Source organism: Haliotis rufescens, unplaced genomic scaffold (genome assembly GCF_023055435.1).
Source record: "Haliotis rufescens isolate VD_foot unplaced genomic scaffold, xgHalRufe1.0.p SCAF_2, whole genome shotgun sequence".
Lineage (NCBI taxonomy): Eukaryota > Metazoa > Mollusca > Gastropoda > Lepetellida > Haliotidae > Haliotis > Haliotis rufescens.
The window spans coordinates 39,957,875-39,981,383 of NW_025963890.1; the positions used below are offsets into that span (position 1 = coordinate 39,957,875).

Here is a 23,509-nt window from a genome sequence, read left to right on the forward strand (position 1 = left end):
GACACATTCGGCAACAGGAACATGTATATGTCGGACACATTTAGCAACAGGAACATGTATATGTCGGACACATTTAGCAACAGGATCGTGTATTTGTCAGACACATTTAGCAACAGGATCGTGTATATGTCAGACACATTCAGCAACAGGAACATGTATATGTCGGACACATTTAGCAACAGGATCGTGTATTTGTCAGACACATTTAGCAACAGGATCGTGTATATGTCAGACACATTTAGCAACAGGAACATGTATATGTCGGACACATTTAGCAACAGGATCGTGTATTTGTCAGACACATTTAGCAACAGGATCGTGTATATGTCAGACACATTTAGCAACAGGAACATGTATATGTCGGACACATTTAGCAACAGGAACGTGTATATGTCAGGCACATTCAGCAACAGGAACATGTATATGTCGGACACATTTAGCAACAGGAACGTGTATATGTCGGACACATTTAGCAACAGGAACATGTATATGTCAGACACATTTAGCAACAGGAACATGTATATGTCAGACACATTTAGCAACAGGAACATGTATATGTCAGACACATTTAGCAACAGGAACGTGTATATGTCGGACACATTTAGCAACAGGAACATGTATATGTCAGACACATTTAGCAACAGGAACATGTATAAGTCGGACACATTCAGCAACAGGAACGTGTATATGTCGGACACATTTAGCAACAGGAACGTGTGTATGTCGGACACATTTAGCAACGGGAACATGTATATGTCAGACACATTTAGCAACAGGAACATGTATAAGTCGGACACATTTAGCAACAGGAACGTGTGTATGTCGGACACATTTAGCAACAGGAACATGTATATGTCGGACACATTTAGCAACAGGAACGTGTATATGTCAGACACATTCAGCAACAGGAACATGTATAAGTTGGACACATTTAGCAACAGGAACATGTATAAGTCGGACACATTTAGCAACAGGAACGTTTGTATGTCGGACACATTTAGCAACAGGAACATGTATATGTCGGACACATTTAGCAACAGGAACGTGTATATGTCAGACACATTTAGCAACAGGAACATGTATAAGTTGGACACATTTAGCAACAGGAACGTGTATAAGTCGGACACATTTAGCAACAGGAACGTGTGTATGTCGGACACATTTAGCAACAGGAACGTGTATATGTCGGACACATTTAGCAACAGGAACATGTATATGTCAGACACATTTAGCAACAGGAACGTGTATAAGTCGGACACATTTAGCAACAGGAACATGTATATGTCGGACACATTTAGCAACAGGAACGTGTGTATGTCGGACACATTTAGCAACGGGAACATGTATATGTCAGACACATTTAGCAACAGGAACATGTATATGTCGGACACATTTAGCAACAGGAACGTGTGTATGTCGGACACATTTAGCAACAGGAACATGTATATGTCGGACACATTTAGCAACAGGAACGTGTATATGTCAGACACATTCAGCAACAGGAACGTGTATAAGTTGGACACATTTAGCAACAGGAACGTGTATATGTCGGACACATTTAGCAACAGGAACGTTTGTATGTCGGACACATTTAGCAACAGGAACGTGTATATGTCGGACACATTTAGCAACAGGAACGTGTATATGTCGGACACATTTAGCAACAGGAACGTGTGTATGTCGGACACATTTAGCAACAGGAACATGTATAAGTTGGACACATTTAGCAACAGGTACGTGTATAAGTCGGACACATTTAGCAACAGGAACGTGTATAAGTCGGACACATTTAGCAACAGGAACGTGTATATGTCGGACAAAAGACATTGATGGAAGTTAACCTAGAATTATGCTGACCCAAATTGTGATAACATTTAATAACACTGTAAAAAATGTTGAAATATCTATTAGCGCTCAGGATACCTATACCATTCCACAAAGGAGTGCTTGTGCTGATGTCTCTCACTGTAGATGTAAGTTCCAGTACATCTGCAGCCCATGAACCACTGAAGTCCTCCACTTTGTTGCAGCTGTCCACTCAACACTCCGCCCCTGAAGCCGTCCTCTCCCTCACCAGTATTCACTCCACCCTGAGTCAGTATTACTTCCTGTTCGTGGGCCGCTTCTCCCTCACACCCAGAGGGGACAGGTACCTGGAGAAAACAGGGGTCTATCAGAAGTAAGTACCCCCATCCGGCCTTGTTCTTCATGTCAATCCCTGTGGGAATTCTGGGTTGGAATTGGTCCCCATCAACCTTCACTGGGGACTTAATGGATCCGGTGGTCAGAATCTGTACTTGGTTGATAGCATGCCATCATAGAAAGAGAAAACTATTGATTACATTTGAAATATTTCTTCAGGTCAACTTCTTTTTATTGTAGAATGTTGACATCATTAACTCCTTAAGCCTTCAATGTTTCAAAAACTTGCATGTCATACGATCCCACGAAGGAGGAATGATAGACTGTTGCTTGGTTCATTGTGTGGTAACATAATAATAATAATAATAATAATGATAATAATGATAATAATAGATCATTTATATTGCACATATTTCCACACATGGGCATGCTCACAGCACTATTATTACCCAGGTCACTGGATCAGTGTGCACTCAATAATCATTCTCTGCTCCCTTGGGAGTATACAGCCCAAGCTGCCTGTTAGGTGCTAGAAGGTTAACAACCACATTTCCATCACATCCTATCGGGTACCCATTAACTGCTGTTGTTTATCAAAGACAAGGATTGTTGCTCAGGAGGTTATTCACTCCAGACTTGATTGTTCACAGACTGTTGTGATATTGCTGACTGGTCCAAAACAACATTTCCCCTCTCGTTCAGTGCCTTGTGTATTTACTGCAACTTGTCTCCCCCTGACAGTCTGCTGGAGCTGGTCAGTCCCCCTACACAAGAGCTGTACATCAAACTGACCATCTCGAGTCTCAACTACTCCCGAGACGGCACCGCAAGGACCATCCTGTCTAAAGCTCTCACGTCGGCTGTAGAGGTAAGCATTGATGCCACATCTTCACCCACATAAGTGGCTGTGTCATCTTAGGCCCTGCAAGTGCTGTGCAGTTTGTGCCTATGTTTCTCAGTTACCTATCACTGTGATGTGTGCCTAAGCTATCCTGTAATCTATCACTGTGACATGTGCCTAAGCTATCCAGTAATCTATCACTGTGACGTGCCTAAGCTATCCAGTAATCTATCACTGTGACATGTGGCTAAGCTATCCTGTAATCTATCACTGTGACATGTGCCTAAGCTATCCAGTAATCTATCACTGTGATGTGTATCTATGCAGTCTCAATAAAGTCAGATCCTAGTTCATGCTACCGCAATCTTTCATCTGACCAATCAGATCGTTGCTTACCACATCAGAAAGATGACAGCCTGAATGTGTTGAAATCATACACCCTCGGGAAGGTTACCAAGGGGTATTCTGAACCACATTTACGGACTCTATGACTGATTCTGTCTCTTGCTAAAATGGGATTACTATTTGTAATGGAAGAGACCTTCTATAGCATGTGGGAAGTACTGCCATACAGTCTTGGCCACCTATAAGACATTCCAGAATGTTCTTTTGTCCAGTTTTCAAATTTTCAAATCGACCTCATGTTGGTCATTTCATTGGTCAGACAAAGTTCGCGAAAGGTCGTTCTGGATGTCCTCAGATCTTTGTGTTGCTGTAGTGATCACTAAGATCAGATGTGAATGAGATTGTGTGCCTATGTTTCCAGGGTGCCAGAGTGTATGCTACAAAGCTGCTGCGGGTGTTGTTGAGGACGGGGGTCGCAGGATTTAGTTCGTGGGGCATTGAACTTCTCATCAGTCAGTTGTATGACCAGTGTCAGGCTGTTGCTATGGCAGCGATCAACATCCTTGATGAAGCCTGTGATGTTCAGGTAAGGCTTTTTTACCATTTTACGTTCATCAAGTTTTTATTCCTAAGTTTTAAGTTTTAAGTGAAGTCGAAATATGAACCACTGGTTTGTCTAGCCCATACTCGATTACTTTCATGCAGCTGTGATAGCTGAAATATTGCTGAAGAAAAATAAATACCGTATTCGGCGTAATAAGCACCCAGGGCGCTCTCAAACTTAGAAATAGGGGGCTCTTATTAGAATTATATTTTGGTGAAAAAAACAGAGTTGAAAGATAAATTTCGTGGTTTATGCTGACAGCCTGAAATGTTTATGTACGACAGATATATTTTTCCAGAATTTAATTGTCCTTAATTAAGGGTGCATATATCACACGAGTGCGTATTGTATGCGAATAAATAAGTCTTGTGTACATTAATCAATCGGAATGGGTGCTAATTAGGATTGTTCACTAGGCAATAAATTCGCAATGGGCGCATATTAGAGCGGGGTGCTTATTACGTCGAATACGTTAATAACTGTGCTCATGTGTTACAAGACAGGTATCAGTTTGGGCTGTTCTTCCACATTAGAAAGTTTGATCTATTTTCCAACAATGGGACCATGAAGATCCGGGGTAGAATAGGTCTTCAGCAACCAACACTTGCCGTAAAAGGCGACTAAGCTTGTCATAAGAAGCGACTAATGGGATTGGGTGGTCAGGCTCACTGACTTGATTGATACATGTCACCATTTCTCAATTGCGTAGATCGATGCTCATGATGTCAATCACTGGATTGTCTGGTCCAGACTTGATTATTTACAGACTGCCATCATGTAGCTGGAATATTGCTGAGTGCGGCCTTAAACAACAAACAAACAAACTAATAACGCAATAATGAAGATGGCATTGTTTCCCATATATAGTGCGGCGTTAAAACAACAAATCTAACAATGGGATCTGTTCCAGGCTAACCTGGACTCCCTCGTGAAGTTGCGTCCTACATTACTCCACCTTGGCCATCGTGGCGTCATGGTCCTGTGTCGTTTTCTCTCCACTCATAAGGGCTTCAAGGCCCTCATGGATGCCAACTTCGTCACCAATGAATTACAGAGGTGGGAGAAGGTGAGTAGAAATATCCTGCAGTTTATGCCACTAGTCCGAAGCTCCGGTCTTGTTTAATTCTGTTTGCTCCAGTAAGCTCATCTAATAATAGTTCACATAACAATGAGCCTGTTGTTTCTGCCAGACGTACAACCTGCGGTATGTCAAGATAGTGGAGGAGCAGTTGAATGAGGCGCTGACCACGTACGAGAAGACGTACCAGGGGCAGTTCACTCGGCGGTCAATACAGAAGTGAGTACACCACACACAGCTGCAGGGCGGGGCGGGGAGGGCTTGGCGGGGCAGGGCAGTTCACTCGGTGATCAACACAGAAGTGAGTACACCACACACATCAGCAGGGTGGGGCAGGGCAGGGCGGGGCTTGGCGGGGCAGTTCACTCGGCGGTCAATACAGAAGTGAGTGCACCACACACAGCAGCAGGGCAGTGCAGGACAGTGCGGGGCGGGGCAGTTCACTCGGCGGTCAATACAGAAGTGAGTACACTACACACAGCAGCAGGGCAGTGCAGGACAGTGCGGGGCGGGGCAGTTCACTCAGCAGTCAATACAGAAGTGAGTACACCACACACAGCTGCAGGGCGGTGCAGGACAGTGCGGGGCGGGGCAGTTCACTCAGCAGTCAATACAGAAGTGAGTACACCACACACAGCAGCAGGGCGGGGCAGGGCGGGGCTTGGCGGGGCAGGGCAGTTCACTCAGCGGTCAATACAGAAGTGAGTACACCACACACATCAGCAGGGCGGGGCAGGACAGGGCGGGGTGGGGCTTGGCAGGGCAGTTCACCCGGCGGTCAATACAGAAGTGAGCACACCACACACAGACAGCAGGCTGGGGCAAGACAGGAAGGGGTGGGGCGGGGCAGTTCACTTGGCGGTCAATACAGAAGTGAGTACACCACACACAGACAGCAGGGCGGGGCAAGACAGGGAGGGGTGGGGCGGAGCAGTTCACTAGGCGGTCAATACAGAAGTGAGTACACCACACACAGACAGCAGGGCGGGGCAAGACAGGGAGGGGTGGGGCAGTTCACTTGGCGGTCAATACAGTACTCACAGACAGCAGGGCGGGGCAAGGTGGCCTTGTGGTTCAAGCCTTAGCTTGTCATGGTTAGGACTTGGTTTAATTCCAAGAGTGTGAAGCCCACATCAGGCTTGTCATGATATTGCAAGGATATTGCTAAATGTATTGCTAAGTAGGTGCCTACTCATTTATTCTGTTTGAGGAAATATCTTAAAACTAAGAAATTAAGTATTCATGCCTTACCTTGCACTTTGGAAGCTTTTATCATCCAAATGGCAGGATTTAGTTTTAATATTGGATGTATTGTATAGGAGTTGCGTTTCTATTTGACTTCACTGATTGTATGACATTGTTTTTCATCATTATTCAGGGGGCCACGATTCGCTGTGCAGAGTTGCGTCCCTTGGGCACGCCAGAAACCTATGATTGTGGGTTCGAATCCCGCTTCTCCCAGATTATGTTTCTAGGTTTGTCAGCACCATACCCTTGCTTGTGGGTTTCACCGAAATGGTAAATGTCTGAGACCTGCATCACTTCAGGCTTTCCTCCAAAATTAAGCTGACACGCCGTGATATAACTGGAATACTGTTAAAAGCGGCGTTAAACCCAACTAACTCACTCACCCACTCGCTGATCATTGTTCATGCTGTCAACTCGGTTGCCTGGCCGTGATTCATTTATTTGCATGCTAACATGTTAAACATGGAATAGCACTGACTGCAGTGTGAAACTACATTCCCTCACTAGCTCACTGACTGTTGCAGACGTCCGAAGAAGGATGTGTTCCTTCCTGTCCACCTGTATGGCCAACTGTGTCAGCATGACGACGGCCTTGACCTGCTGAGGAAAGAGGTCAGTGATCATGTCGCTACTGATAAACTGGGATGTGAAATTTTTGTTTCACATACATCGTGACTTTTGTTTCTGTGTCGAGTGAAAATACAGTCAGGTGCCATCAGTATTAGAAATGAGCATTGGTCATCTCTTCCCAACCAAACCTTTTAATCATGGAGGTATCTGTAGGTCATGTAGAAATTCATCAAATTTGTAAGGTTATCGTTTTTGTATCAGGACCTGCGTCACTTTAGACTACTGAAATACCAATCAAAGCAGGAATAAACCCAACTTTACATCACCATTATAGTCCTGTGATACCTGAAATAATAATAATAATGATAATGAAAATAATAGTCTTCACATTCTCTGAAAAGTTCTGGGTGGGTTTGACTAGGCAGCACTCCCATTCGCTGTCTGGGCTGCCTGTAGACTGGGAAAGGGCCCTCAGCTGATGATGAGCCTAACCAGCCTGACTGTGCTAGGATGACTTAAACCCTCTTTGCTGCATTTTTTTAATATAAATAATAATAATAATAATAAAAATAATAATAAAACCATTTATATGGCGCCATACCTCCACAACATGAAAGGGGAATGCTCAAGGCACATACAGAAAGTTGTATGTACAGGTGTATGTACAGGGCTATGTACAGGGCTATGTACAGGTGTATGTACAGGTGTATGTACAGGGCTATGTACAGGTGTATGTGTAAGGTTACGTGCTGTGTTGCAGGAGTGTGTGAAGGAATACATCCAACACATCCACAGTCTGGAACTCCTCAACGACCAAGACGTCCTCAAGTTGAAGATTGCTCTTTGGGCAGTGGTTAGTGTTCCTGGCAATCTATGTGTAGTTGCTCTTTATTAACCCTTGGTCTTCAACCATAATTCCAGGGAAGAATAGGTCCCCAGTGCCCCATGCTTGTCTCCCTGTTGTAATTCCAGAGAAGAATAGGTCCCCAGTGCCCATGCTTGTCTCCCTGTTGTAATTCCAGGGAAGAATAGGTCCCCAGTGCCCCATGCTTGTCTCCCTGTTGTAATTCCAGGGAAGAATAGGTCCCCAGTGCCCATGCTTGTCTCCCTGTTGTAATTCCAGGGAAGAATAGGTCCCCAGTGCCCCATGCTTGTCTCCCTGTTGTAATTCCAGAGAAGAATAGGTCCCCAGTGCCCATGCTTGTCTCCCTGTTGTAATTCCAGAGAAGAATAGGTCCCCAGTGCCCATGCTTGTCTCCCTGTTGTAATTCCAGGGAAGAATAGGTCCCCAGTGCCCATGCTTGTCTCCCTGTTGTAATTCCAGGGAAGAATAGGTCCCCAGTGCCCCATGCTTGTCTCCCTGTTGTAACTCCAGGGAAGAATAGGTCCCCAGTGCCCAAGCTTGTCTCCCTGTTGTAATTCCAGGGAAGAATAGGTCCCCAGTGCCCCATGCTTGTCTCCCTGTTGTAATTCCAGGGAAGAATAGGTCCCCAGTGCCCATGCTTGTCTCCCTGTTGTAATTCCAGGGAAGAATAGGTCCCCAGTGCCCCATGCTTGTCTCTCTGTTGTAATACCAGGGAAGAATAGGTCCCCAGTGCCCCATGCTTGTCTCCCTGTTGTAATACCAGGGAAGAATAGGTCCCCAGTGCCCCAAGATTGTCTCTCTGTTGTAATTCCAGGGAAGAAGAGGTCTATATGAATAGTGTTGTATGACCAAGACCTGTTTATAACTCTCCCTGACCACCACTGTATCATCGAGACCTGTTTATAACACTCCCCCTGACTAAAACTGTATCACTAAGACCTGTTTATAACTCTCTCCCTGACTACCACTGTATCACTAAGACCTGTTTATAACTCTCTCCCTGACTAAAACTGTATCACTAAGACCTGTTTATAACTCTCTCCCTGACTACCACCGTTTCACTGAGACCTGTTTATAACTCTCTCCCTGACTACCACCGTTTCACTGAGACCTGTTTATAACTCTCTCCTTGACTACCACTGTATCACTAAGACCTGTTTATAACTCTCTCCCTGACAACCACCGTTTCACTGAGACCTGTTTATAACTCTCTCCCTGACTACCACCGTTTCACTGAGACCTGTTTATAACTCTCTCCTTGACTACCACTGTATCACTAAGACCTGTTTATAACTCTCTCCCTGACTACCACTGTTTCACTGAGACCTGTTTATAACTCTCTCCCTGACTACCACTGTATCACTAAGACCTGTTTATAACTCTCCCTGACTACCACTATATCACTGAGACCTGTTTATAACTCTCTCCCTGACTACCACTGTATCACTGAGACCTGTTTATAACTCTCTCCCTGACTACCACCGTTTCACTGAGACCTGTTTATAACTCTCTCCTTGACTACCACTGTATCACTAAGACCTGTTTATAACTCTCTCCCTGACTACCACTGTTTCACTGAGACCTGTTTATAACTCTCTCCCTGACTAAAACTGTATCACTAAGACCTGTTTATAACTCTCTCCCTGACTACCACCGTTTCACTGAGACCTGTTTATAACTCTCTCCCTGACTACCACCGTTTCACTGAGACCTGTTTATAACTCTCTCCTTGACTACCACTGTATCACTAAGACCTGTTTATAACTCTCTCCCTGACTACCACTGTTTCACTGAGACCTGTTTATAACTCTCTCCCTGACTACCACCGTTTCACTGAGACCTGTTTATAACTCTCTCCTTGACTACCACTGTATCACTAAGACCTGTTTATAACTCTCTCCCTGACTACCACCGTTTCACTGAGACCTGTTTATAACTCTCTCCTTGACTACCACTGTATCACTAAGACCTGTTTATAACTCTCTCCCTGACTACCACTGTTTCACTGAGACCTGTTTATAACTCTCTCCCTGACTACCACTGTATCACTAAGACCTGTTTATAACTCTCCCTGACTACCACTATATCACTGAGACCTGTTTATAACTCTCTCCCTGACTACCACTGTATCACTGAGACCTGTTTATAACTCTCTCCCTGACTACCACTATATCACTGAGACCTGTTTATAACTCTCTCCTTGACTACCACTGTATCACTGAGACCTGTTTATAACTCTCTCCCTGACTACCACTGTATTATTGAGACCTGTTTATAACTCTTGCGGACTTTCACAGGGCCATGTGGGAACTTCAGCAGATGGGGTGACGTGGCTGGACGAGGAAAATGTCATCCCCGAGATCATCCGCCTGGCCGAGGAGTGTGGAGTGTTCTCTGTCCGAGGGTAAGTCTTACAGTAGTGACAATGGAACATGAGATGTGTTTGTGATAGGTGAGGTGAAATGGGGTTTAACGTCGCGTCCAAGATTATTGCACTTATATAGCGACGTGTGGGTGTGTGTGTGTGTGGGTGTGTGTGTGTGTGGGTGTGGGTGTGGGGCTGCGGCTGCTTGTACTAGTCCGGACTGATGCCGATTTATGGTGCTAGCTCTCTGAGATACCATGCCGCAGTTTAACATAAATACCCCACTCAGACACAGTATACTGACTCCGAGCTGACCAGTCCTTGTTTTAGCCCCTTAATGCCAGGCGCCAGACAGGTTTACAACAAGCACCATCTTTTAAGGTCTTTTGGTATGACGCTGTATGATAGCCTATGTAGCGTATGAGGCTGTAAGGTGATCTTTGAAACATCTGGCAGTGTGTTCACCAAGTAACCTCCTGTGTTCTCACTGCATGGTTCTCAGCACTTTCATAAAACAGAATCATCTTTTCCTTCAACGTATTTAGACATCACTGTGGTTAGTTTAATGTAGTGGTGATACAATTTCTATTTCAAGAGGCACACGTCCTGCCCATTTGTCTGAGGCACTTCAATCCACTGCAGAGTTGTGTAGCGTAGGTTGACCAGGATCGTTTCATCATATTCGCCCAAATTATGATCCTTGGTGTGTCAGCCTCATACCCATGCTGAGGGACACTTGATCTGCTGTGATTTAACAGAAAACCAACCTCATCCTACCCTGAAAGAAATTGCCGCCATATACAAGATAAAGTTGTAAAAGTTATTAATGGACCCGTGAAGATTCGGGGTAGAAAATGTCTTCAGCAACCCATGTTTGCCGTAACAGGCGACTAACGGGATCGGGTGGTCAGGCTCGCTGACTTGGTTGATGCATGTCATCGATCCAAATTGCGTGGATTGATGCTCATGATGTCAATCACTGAATTGTGCGGTCCAGACTCGATTATTTACAGACCGCTGTCATAAAGCTGGAATATTGCTGAGTGCAGCGTTAAACAACAAACATACAAACAAACAAAAGTTATTAATGATGCTGTGTGTTTGTTTCAGGACTGCATTCTATGTACTGGGGTTGTTTGCATGTACCAGGAAGGGGACGGAGATTCTGGCCCAGTACGGCTGGGAGTCACTGTGTTTCGTCCGGGGGGACAAGTGGCCGGTGACACTAGAACAGGGCTACTTCCCCCAGACTCTAGGTGAGGCCGGCAGTGTAAGCAATGTGAGTCTACTTAGTGCTTTCAAGCCAGAAGCCGACCGCAGCCAGGTGTCCACCAACACACAGCTGTCTTTCATTCAAGAAGAGGGCAAAGGGGATATATCTGATCAGTCTTTCACTTGTGATAAGTCAGACACTCAATCTGTGACAAACATTCCAACAAGCATGGAGAAGCTTAATGGTACGAATTCAAATGGACATTCGCTTGGGAGTATACCAAAAAGTCGAACTTTGCCTCTTGAATCAGGGGACTTCAGTAGATATCAAAGTATGCCTGTGAGATCACTTGCCAACGGACAGCCTCACCCAATGGTGCGTGTCCGAGCTGCAAGTGATGACGGTGATGTGTATGTGAAAGCAAACAGTTCGTCCATGGACTCGTCAGTGATAGAGACATTTAGTGAGACGTTCAAGGAGAAAGCTATTATAGGTGATAAGTTACTTACAGCGACGACCGACTCCGAGAGGCTGGAAACGGCAAGTGATCCTGGCCTGCCTGATAACTGTGATGAGAAGGCAAAAGAAAAAGAGATTGTTTTTAAAATAGGGGGGTCAAATATACTCCGTGATGATCGCAGTAGTAGTGAGAGCTCCCACAAAAGTAAAAGCCGGACTAGTAGTTTTAACACGGACTCGACAACAAGTGGAGTGAGCTCATGTGACTCGGGAGCTCTGATGGGTGGCCTGGGGCTCACTTCTCTAAGTCCGATTGCAAGTACGTCTTCTCTCAATACAATAGCATCAAGTCAAGTAGCTGGGCAGCCAGATCCCAAAGAACCAGTCCACCCTTCATCTGTTCAGCGTCGACTTGCAAAGTTGACCCGAGTTCCTAGTCTGCGGAGACGCTCTGCCGCTCCAGCGCTCGGTATCTACCCAGCCAGCCATTCCACCGACCCCTCCACATTCACAAGCCACAGAGATGCAGTTGGGTATGCCACCTTGAGAATAATCAAACGAAAACGGACGTACAGCTCTGAAGGTGAATCCGATCCAGGTCCTGGGGTGCCTGCCTTTGGTGACGGATTGATTAACAGAACATACAGCACAGAGTCTGATAGCAGCGTTGACAGCAGTATCTGGCTCAGGTTAGTTTGTGTCTTCTTTGTATTTGCTATTTAGAACAAGAGTGCCCTGAGAGCACAACATCCCCCGCCTGAATTTTTTTAACGAGTTTATATTTTCTTTGTATTTTATGAAATAGCAACAGTAGATGGCACTGTATTTGAAACAAATTGTGCAGAACATTTTGTTGGGAGTAATCCAGTCTGAATGCTAATGCCATAGGGATGTAGCTCACCCACAAAAGCCTTCTACAAGGAAACTAACTATAGTTATAGTTATAGTTAGATATTGTGATATTCTCTGGAAACTGGAGGAGTAGATTTCATGAAGCTCCGGAAAACAGGGGCAGTAACTCTGTCAAAATTTGTCGAAATGAAACGGGACAGCAATATGCGTATCATCAACATGTCGATATCTTGTGGGTAGAGTTTCAGGGATATTCTCTGGAAACTGTAGGAGGAGTTGATTTCACAAGCTTAGTACCCTCTGTGGGACGGACGGACGGACTGCGCCACGACATAATCCCCTTCGGCCATTCTGGCCCAGCGGGGGATAAAAAACTTTGGGAGAATTACACTGCATTCATGAGAAGATGTGCAGCAAGGATATGAAATATAGTATATTGTTAAAAGGGATTTGAGTTGTGTCCCTTAGGCATGCCAGAAACCTATGAGTGGTTCAAATCCTTGTTCTCCCTGATTATATTTCTAGCTTTGTCAGCACCATACCCATGCTTGTGGGTTACACCAAAGTGGTAAGCATCTGAGACATGCATCACTTCAGGCTTTCCTCCCACATCACGGCAGGATGTAACTGGAACACTGTTCAAAGCAGTGTTAAACCAAACTCACTCGCTCACTCACTAAACGAGATTTGAAGCACAAACTTTTTCTGACCTAATCACGGCAATGAATACTTTCTTGCTTATTATCTCATTTTTTCTCAGTCACAAACTGTTAAGTATGTAAGTCTGTGAAAGGCATTTAAAGCTATACACAGGAGGAAGAGAATTTATGAATGTCAACTTCTTTATTATGAGGAACACAACGTTTTGGAGTATATACTTACTCCTTCATCAAAGTGTTGTGTTCCTCATAATAAAGAAGCTGACATTCATAAATTCTCTTCCTTATTTTATGGACCTGTGAAGATCCGGGGTAGAATAGGTCTTCAGCAACCCATGCTTGCTGTAAAAGGCCACTATGCTTGTCGTTAGAGGTCTAGCAGGATCGGTTGGTCAGGCTCGCTGACTTGGTTCAAGCATGTCATCGTTCCCAATTGTATGGATTGATGCTCATGATACCAATCACCAGATCGTCTAGTCCAGACTCGATTATTTACAGACCGCCATCATAAAGCTGGAATAGTGCTGAGTTTGGTGTAAAACAACAAACAAAACCAAATCAAAACCTTATGATAAGTATGTTAGTTAACATGGAGACATGCATGGCCTATTTTATTATCCCCCGCCCAACAAAGTTGGCGGGGGATATAGAAACGGTCTCCGTCCATCCGTCTGTCACGTTTCGTTTCCGGAGCATAACTCAGAAACCGTTCAATATTTCTTCATCAAACTTTGCGGGTCTGTCAGGTACATGCTGAACTGGTGCCTTTTGCTATTTAGAAATTTTAGAATTTTTTTTTTTACGTTTCTATGGCAAAAGATGGACTTAGGTTCCAAAGTCTTCTTTTTTTTACAATTTTCATGACAAGTTCCACCTCGGTTAAAAAAGGTTAGGGTTTGTTTAGATTTAATTATGTCATAAATTCTGCAACAGGGGCGGGGGATATAGCCACGTTAGTGGCAAACTCTTGTTTGTTACTGAATTAGCAGACTGGTACATATAAACTATGTATTTTCGCAAATGTGATATGTGGGGTTGCTGAGTCTGTAAAGCAAGCAATGAACAGCGTGTTTGATGATTTATTCTCTGCTCATCTGATGCTTTCCTTGACACATGTTCCCCTGCATCTTGCAGCAGTATACGGAGGAACATCAGTAGTGCATCCCTGCCCGACTACGAGGGCCAGCAGTCAAGTCCATACAACACTCTCAACAAGGCCATAATCCATCCCCACACCTCCACGTCAAGCTTTGTGGGGCTGTGTCTGCCTGTGGATATCTACATGGTGTTTGAGGTGAGTCGCTGTCCTAGTACTCCGGCGTCTACAACTTGGTGATTATTTGTTTGTCTCAAACGTGGCTACCTTTTTTGCCTGTCATAATTTGTTGATTTAAACATTGTGACCATATTTTGCACAACTTTTTAAGAGGCGTTTAGAAGTTGGAGAACTAAGTAAGGATAAGAGTATATGGATGAACAACTTCTTTTTTTTTCTTTTTTTAAATATTTTTTATTCAATTCAGTATATGACATTACAGAGTTATACATGGAGTAGCACGTCTTGTAGCATACTTATTAGGTATAGGTTACCTATACAGCAGACAGCAGGTCAGTAAGTTTAAGTTCGCTACAGGTGTCCATCAAAGTTTACAAATGGTGAAAACGGGCAAATATTTGCCATATTTATTAACTAAGTGTGAAGCTAAATCCTTACCAATTGGTTGTGTAAAAAAAATTAAAAAAATTTTAAATATTAAAAAAAATTAAAAAAATAAAATAAATAAATAAATAAATAAAAAAATAAAAAAACAAACAACAATAATGAACAACTTCTTTATTACAATTAGGAGCTACGTTTCAGGGTTGGTTCTAACTTGCTTGATAACGGTGTTAGAATGTACACCCAAACGTCGTTCCTAATTGTAATAAAGAAGTTGTTCATCCATATATTCTTACCCTTATCCTTATGGTTATCCTTCTTTGGAGAACTGCTGCCGTATTCCAGACAAAATGTTTTGGATAGGGGAGGGATGATTTTAAATGTTTTTGATTATTTTATTGATATGTGTATGACTATAAACTCTTCTCTGGGAAAAGCCTGCCTACCATGATTCTGAAAAAGGCAAAACAAAGCCAATCTCTTTGAACCCTTAATGGTTAATGAACTGTGTTATAGCCCACAATAGGCTGGGCAATAAACATCTTAATACATGTAGAAGATCAACCTGGAGAAATGACTTTCTGCCTCTATTTAGGTTGGTGTTGTTATGAGTTTGTTTAGGTTTGCAAGGAGTATATTCACATACAGAGTATTGATGGTGTTGTTATGAGTATATTCACATACAGAGTATTGATGGTGTTGTTATGAGTATATTCACATACAGACTATTGATGGTGTTGTTATGAGTATATTCACATACAGAGTATTGATGGTGTTGTTATGAGTATATTCGCATACAGAGTATTGATGGTGTTGTTATGAGTATATTCACATACAGAGTATTGATGGTGTTGTTATGAGTATATTCGCATACAGAGTATTGATTGTGTTGTTATGAGTATATTCACATACAGAGTATTGATGGTGTTGTTATGAGTATATTCACATACAGAGTATTGATGGTGTTGTTATGAGTATATTCACATACAGAGTATTGATGGTGTTGTTATGAGTATATTCACATACAAGGTATTGATGGTGTTGTTATGAGTATATTCACATACAGAGTATTGATGGTGTTGTTATGAGTATATTCACATACAGAGTATTGATTGTGTTGTTATGAGTATATTCACATACAGAGTATTGATGGTGTTGTTTGCTGGCAGGTTATTGAGGGTGAGGATCACCGGTCATCTGTGTCTCTACATCGCAGGGACAGCTATATCATGGACAGGGTACAGGGTAAGTCTCACCATCATGGACAGGGTACAGGGTAAGTCTCACCGTCATGGAAAGGGGACAGGGTAAGTCTCACCATCATGGACAGGGTACAGGGTAAGTCTCACCATCATGGACAGGGTACAGGGTAAGTCTCACCATCATGGACAGGGTACAGGGTAAGTCTCACCATCATGGACAGGGTACAGGGTAAGTCTCACCATCATGGACAGGGTACAGGGTAAGTCTCACCATCATGGACAGGGTACAGGGTAAGTCTCACCGTCATGGACAGGGTACAGGGTAAGTCTCACCGTCATGGACAGGGTACAGGGTAAGTTTCACCATTATGTTCAGGGAAAATCTCACCAATATGTACTGGAAACAGGAATGGATTAGCACACCTAAAATGTGTCTCCATGTGAGTTTAACACCAAATGTTTATAGGCCATTATTTATGTGATGCCAGTTCCTGAGGTACAGAGTTAATAACTAATTCAAAAGTTGGAATCCAAGGTACGTCTCACCTTTATGTTGATTGCGTTGTGTTCCAGAGCGCAAGCTGACCTACAGTGTGCCGCCTCTAAAACCAGATGTAGACTTGGAGCACTCCGCTGACGTCTGTATTGTCTGTGTTACCCGCGAGTCACATAAATCTATCTCCCATGATGCACTGTCTCATGATGGTAAGTGTGTCAGTAAACGGTTATAGCAATCTGTGAATGAATCTTCACCCTGTTATTTCCTAAACTCCTTCAAATTATTACTGTTGGAATATCTTTGTTCATTGAAATGGACATTTCTGGATATGCTTGATATTCGTGGTTCATGAAGTCCAGAATTCTTAAATCCAGACATGAACACTTTGTGTGAATTACCGTAACCTTGGCCTTCAGATATCCCATCAATAGACGGGGACGCAGAGCAGAAGATGGACCTGGCGGCAGGTCAGAGTTCACAGGGGCTGAAGACAGGACGGCCAAGAGTGGAGAGCGTCAACGATACGTCTTCAGCGACTCCTGGAAGCGTCACCAGCACAAACAGCACAGACTCAGGTATTCTATACCTCTTGAGGGCGGTCAGGTAGCCTAGTGGTTAAGGCGTCGCGCCGAAGATCAGGGTTCGATTCCAGTCATGGGTACAATGTGTGAAGCCCATTTCTGGGTTCCCTGCCGTGATATTGCTGGAATATTGCTAAAAGCGGCATAAAACCCAACTCACTCACTCTATACCCCTTGACTGATCTCTGTTACTGCATTGAGTCATCATACACTCTCAGAAACAGGAGTCTTTTACTGAAAATAATCACAGATGAAATGCTCACCATTCTTTTCGTGTACTGGTAATTTTTCTGTTTCCATGGCAACAAGTTTGACTTTGACTCTGTTCATGTGTTTGTCCGGACCATATCTCTGAAACTGATAGGTATTCTTTGTTGCAACTTTTTTTACACAATGACCAAGTTGTCAACTGATGCCTTTTGCTATTTAGGGATTTTTGGAATTTATAATTTTTTCCGTTTCCAAAGCAACAAGTTTGACATTGACTCAGTTCACATTGGTGTGTACTTGACATAGAAATTCAAAGTTCCGAATCCCAATTCCATGGTATTGTTTTGATAGCTCAATAACTACTCTTGAATTGGACCGACAGATTAGATAGAAATTCTCTAATCAAGTTGGACTTACTGTAACAGTAAGATGATTTCGAATTTGTGGGGGCCGAGAGGATTTGTTGTCTTCTGCCGACTCTTGTTCATAAAATCAACATCTTTTTTTACATTAAGTAACACTTTTGAGTGTTTTTGTTTCGCCTTCCAGGTTATCCTTACCATCTCGTTTCTGATTATCAAAAAATCTTGATGGTGCGATACTTTTGACGAGGTGTATACTATAAACTGTGCAGCATTTCCTGTATTAACATACTTCATGTTAATATTGTGTCCAGGGGGCACGGGTGGCCCAGTCGTCTAAGGCGCCGCGATTCGCTGTGCAGAGTTGCGTCCCTTAGGCACACCAGAAACCTATGATTGTGGGTTCGAATCCCGGTTCGCCCCGATTATGTTTCTAGGTTTGTCAGCACCATACCCATGCTTGTGGGTTTCACCGAAGTGGTAAACGTCTGAGACCTGCATCACATCGGGCTTTCCTCCCACATTAAGCTGACACGCCGTGTTATGACTGGAATAATGTTAAAAGCGGCGTTAAACCCAACTCACTCACTAATATTGTGTCCATCTTTTTTAGAGATTTATGAACAGATAAACGACCCAGGTGGCCTTTTGATTTCCCAGAAACTCAATCAGTGTAGATTTGTATTCAGTGTGTAACTGGGGGGAAGGTGCTAGAAGTGAGATGCATGGTGTGATGACCACCTGTTATAGTTGGACATGTGTGACTCTACGTGGACCTTTGTATTCAGTGTGTAACTGGGGGGAAGGTGCTAGAAGTGAGATGCATGGTGTGATGACCACCTGTTATAGTTGGACATGTGTGACTCTACGTGGACCTTTGTATTCAGTGTGTAACTGGGAGGAAGGTGCTAGAAGTGAGATGCATGGTGTGATGACCACCTGTTATAGTTGGACATGTGTGACTCTACGTGGACCTTTGTATTCAGTGTGTAACTGGGAGGAAGGTGCTAGAAGTGAGATGCATGGTGTGATGACCACCTCTTATAGTTGGACATGTGTGACTCTATGTGGACCCTTGTTGACTTTCAGCCTCCAAGAAACTGAGCGAGGAAAGCCCCAAGGGACGTAATCTGATCCGGAAGGAGATCATGCGACTGGTCATTAACCTGGGCAGCTCTGTCGGGGCTAAGGGCACTGAGCAGGGGCTCCTCAGGTAAGTTGACGTGACCTCAGTCCAGAACGACCCGTGAAGATTCCGGGGTAGAATAGGTCTTCAACAACCCATGCTTGCCGTAAAAGGCGACTATGCTTGTCGTAAAAGGCGACTAACAGGATCGGGTGGTCAGGCTCGCTGACTTGGTTGATACATGTCATCGATCCCAATTGCTTGGATCGATGCTCATGATATCAATCACTGGATTGTCTAGTCCTGACTCGATTATTTACAGACTGCCGTCATATAGCTGGAATATTGCTGAGTGCGGCGTTTAACAACAAACCAACCAACCAACCAACTCAGTCCAGAACAGCTTTGTGGGGATTCCAGAATTGGTCCCCAGCAACCTATGCTGGTCGTAAGGGACCACTTTATGGATCAGGGTGGCGTTGTACAAAGTGATCTCAGTTCTAAGGTGATCGTAACTCGCATACCTTAACATAGATTTACGACAGTCGTAGCGCTAAGGTTTTTTTTGTACAACAGCACCCAGGTGGTCTGACTTGGTTGATTGCATATCATCGAACCCCGATGGTGTGGATGCTGCTCATAATTTAAATCTTCGGCAACCCATGCTTCCTGTAAAAGGTGACTATGCTTGTCATTAGTGGTGACCAATGGGATCGGGTGGTCAGGCTCGCTGAATTGGTTGATGCATGTCATCATATCCCAATTGCGTGGATCGACTAACGGGATCGGGTGGTCAGGCTCGCTGACTTGGTTGATGCATGTCATCGGTCCCAATTGCGTGGATCAATGCTCATGATATCAATCACTGGATTGTCTGGTCCAGACCGCCGTCATATAGCTGGAATATTGCCGAGTGCGGCGTAAAACAACAAACCAACCAACCAACCAATGATGCTCATGATGTCAATCACTGGATTGTGTGGTCCAGACTTGATTATATACGGACTGCCGCCATATAGCTGGAATAATGCTGAGTGCGACGTTAAACAACAAACAAACAAATCACTAGATTGTCTGGGCCAGATTAAATTATTTACAGGCCACTGTCATATTGCACTCAATATTGCTGAGGGCATCTTTAAACAACTAACAAACATGATCTAGGATGGGCAGGCCAGTGAGTGAGGGTTCGGTTATGCCAGCTATCGACATTGTTGCTGCATCACTGACGTCCTGAATTATGTAGTGTGAACCAAGTCCTCAAGGATGTGTGTCTTTGTGTGTTTGTTGTTTAACGCCAAACTTGGCAATATTCCAGCTATATGACAGCAGTCTGTAAGTAATCGAGTCTGGACCAGATAGTCCAGTGATTGATATCATGAGCATCAATCCATGCAATTTAGATACGATGACATGCATCAAACAAGTCAGCGAGCCTGACCACCCGATCCAATTAGTCGCCTCTTACGACAAGGGTAGTCTCATTTTACGGCAAGCATGGGTTGCTGAAGACCTATTCTACCCCAGATCTTCACGGGTCCCTCACAGTTGGGATACGATGACATGCATCAAACAAGTCAGCGAGCCTGACCTACCGATCCCATTAGTCGCCTCTTACGACAAGCGTAGTCGCATTTTACAGCGGTAGAAACTAACAGTTTCAGTCCACTAGTCCTTATAATGATAGCATATAGCAAAACCTTTAAAAATGTCAAAATTCTACTAGTCCTTAGGATACCTTTACTATTGGGCAGTTTGGCAAGGACTATAGGACTAGTGCCAATTTCTAACCCTGTTTTACGGCAAGCATGGGTTGCTGAAGACCTATTCTACCCCGGATCATCAGGATCCAGGATGTATGTCAGTGAGACTGGTATCGTTTCAGCCTGAAGCAGAAGTTCCCAAAAGCCTTCTGCGACATGTGCTTCTACTCCGAGGTGTGTCATCTACTGGCGACCTACTCCTTCCGACTGGCCCCGCGGCGCTTCATTCAGGAGCTGTTTGATGAGTTGGATGTGACAAAGGTAACAATATATCTATCATCAGAACTTCATAAGCATTTGAAATATTAAAATATTTTACTATTTGTTATTTTGTGTGGATTTGTTTTCAAACTCATCAGTGAAAAGGATTTATGTCTGAGAACTGTGACTGTTATCAATGTAATTGATGTGCTTGGCATTTACCAAAGGTGCACTAAGAATTGGTTTGTACCGACTCACAAGTCCCAGATTTTCTTCAAGACAGATGAGTTCAGTCTGATCTGCCAGTGGTTACTATGGTAAACTGATCACATAGATCTGGGGGGCACAGGTGGCCCAGTCATCTAAGGCGCCGCGATTCGCTGTGCAGAGTTGCGTCCCTTGGGCACGCCAGAAACCTATGATTGTGGGTTCGAATCCCGGTTCGCCCCAATTATGTTTCTAGGTTTGTCAGCACCATACCAGTGCTCATGGGTTTCACCGAAGTGGGAAACATCTAAGACCTGCATCACTTCGGGCTTTCCTCCCACATTAAGCTGACATGCCGTGATATAACTGGAATAATGTTAAAAGCGGCGTTAAACCCAACTCACTCACTCACATAGACCTGAGATACCTGTAGCTTATGGCACAACCATTGAAACTGTTTGTTGATCTCTCACACAATATTCACCTGTCATATTATGATCGCGCAAAAGTTTTAACAGTGATTTGTCAAATTGTTCCATGCGAAAAAAGTAACCGATAATACACAAGTGCTACCACATAACCCAGGTCATGGTCATCATTAGTTATGGTCATCACAAGATATATAGTATAACCTTCAATTAAAATAACATGATATCAGCATATAATATTCATAGTAAAATAGTAATTTAAGATATTATTTTTTCCGATCATTTCATCAAAATTCTTTGCCGTTATATTATTGGTTATGTTTTAACGTGATCATCGGTGGATTGGGAGATCACGTGTGTACAGCGGATTGCTATTTCCGGCCTAGTTTACGAGACAATACACACGGTAATCTTTATCCCTGCATATAAAACAGTGGATAGCAATCATCATGTCTAGTGATGTTTAATCGCAAATTTCACATTTTCATTGACAAAGTTTGTTATAGCATTGTTCATTCACCTAGAGCGATACGATGTAGTTTTTTTACCAACCCCTTTCTACAGAATCTTTTTTCTGGTCCTCAAAATTCAAGTTATGTATGGTCATATACGGTAGTTTGATCCTCCAGTTTTGTGGTTATGCTCTGAAAATGCTCTTTGCAATTTTGGTCATTTCTGTAAGTAATATGTCTTATTGCTGAAATGGCTTGTTTTCACTCTATAAGTATTAGTATACATGCAGTGGTCTTCATTAACTGATGATAGTGGTATTTTGTGCTTCTATTTTACGTGGAAAGGACTATACACTCAAAACCGGTTTGCCGGGCATCGAGACAAAAAAAAGGCTTTTGGTTTTGGGTTTCACATTAATATGGCTAACCTATAAAAATCCTCCATCAGTGGAAGGAAGCTGTACATCCGTAGACCGAAAACTCAGTCTCCTTGACTGCTGAAAATAAATAAATGAACGAACGAACGAACGAACAAATAAATTTAATTAGGTGAATAAAAAACAAACAAACAAACAAACAAATAAATTTAATTAGGTGAATACATGTATTGGAAGGATTGTTATTCTTTGGCTTTTGGTTAATATTTTTCATTTATGTGATTTTAAGAGGTGACTTGCAATATGGCCACTTGTCCTAATGAAGTTGGGGAAAAAACTCCTTTAACAAGATACTGAAAAAATGCCTTTAGTTCGTCTAGGATATGCTATAAGATGTATTAATTGCTGATGTAAGAAGCCTATAGGAGACGCATGCTACTTTTCTGCCTGTTTCTTACATCATCAGCTACTGGAAGAGCCACGTGTACTGCTGGACATCACGGAGCCTGAGGAAGACGATGGCTACAAGCGCATGACACCGATACACCAGGGAAGTCTCGACACATTCCCAGAGTCCACTGCATGACACTGGCACACTTCCTGTTTCCGTACAGTTCACCATAGACTGGACTAAATGGTCAAGCCAGCAACAACATGCCCACCCGAACACATGGACATCTGTTGGTGCCGCTAATACATGGAGGGGTCACTCTCGCAGCCATCCTTGGTGACATTGCTCACTTATCTCCCTTGGAACCATGTCATAGTTCATGTATTTACATGAAACAGTATGAGAGATGCAATCTCATTTAAATCAGACCTTAGTTCTCGCAACCGCTAAACAAAGATCTGAAGACTTCCCATTAGGGGTCACGTCAGAACGACCTTACATCCGACTAATCGGAGCTTCGCTTACCAGATCATGAATGTGACAGTCGGAATGTGATTTCTAATCATGCAACCTCGAAAACTTTAACATTATTACGATATTCCGAACGATAGTTACGGGTTTAACGACTGAATCCATACAATCTAAACCATCTATTAGCCATTCCAGAATGTTCTTTTGTTCAGGTTTCAAATTTGTAATCGAGAATTTGTCAAAATATGTGTAGAAGCGCAGTCGCCAATTTGAAATTAGAGCCGTAAAGCACGAGAAAGCTGCCTTCAGATTGGTCATTCCATTGGTCGGTCAAAGAT

The 23,509-nt window shown here is 43.4% G+C and overlaps 1 protein-coding gene across 2 annotated transcripts in view; it reads left to right on the forward strand.

Moving 5' to 3' along the window:
- The window catches only part of LOC124114467 (rapamycin-insensitive companion of mTOR-like), a 52,419-nt gene extending 29,264 nt beyond the window's left edge, over positions 1-23,155 (forward strand). For both annotated transcript variants that reach the window (XM_046475035.2, XM_046475036.2), the window contains 16 exons: positions 2,031-2,179; positions 2,884-3,010; positions 3,750-3,914; positions 4,843-4,998; positions 5,123-5,229; positions 6,783-6,870; positions 7,589-7,681; positions 9,991-10,097; positions 11,169-12,419; positions 14,376-14,535; positions 16,071-16,146; positions 16,677-16,808; positions 17,019-17,177; positions 18,845-18,968; positions 20,767-20,905; positions 22,776-23,155. In XM_046475035.2, the coding sequence (XP_046330991.2) occupies positions 2,031-2,179; positions 2,884-3,010; positions 3,750-3,914; positions 4,843-4,998; positions 5,123-5,229; positions 6,783-6,870; positions 7,589-7,681; positions 9,991-10,097; positions 11,169-12,419; positions 14,376-14,535; positions 16,071-16,146; positions 16,677-16,808; positions 17,019-17,177; positions 18,845-18,968; positions 20,767-20,905; positions 22,776-22,895 (3,153 nt within the window). In that variant the 3' untranslated portion in view covers positions 22,896-23,155. The remainder of the gene's footprint in view (positions 1-2,030; positions 2,180-2,883; positions 3,011-3,749; positions 3,915-4,842; positions 4,999-5,122; positions 5,230-6,782; positions 6,871-7,588; positions 7,682-9,990; positions 10,098-11,168; positions 12,420-14,375; positions 14,536-16,070; positions 16,147-16,676; positions 16,809-17,018; positions 17,178-18,844; positions 18,969-20,766; positions 20,906-22,775) is intronic.
- Positions 23,156-23,509: the final 354 nt, after the last annotated feature.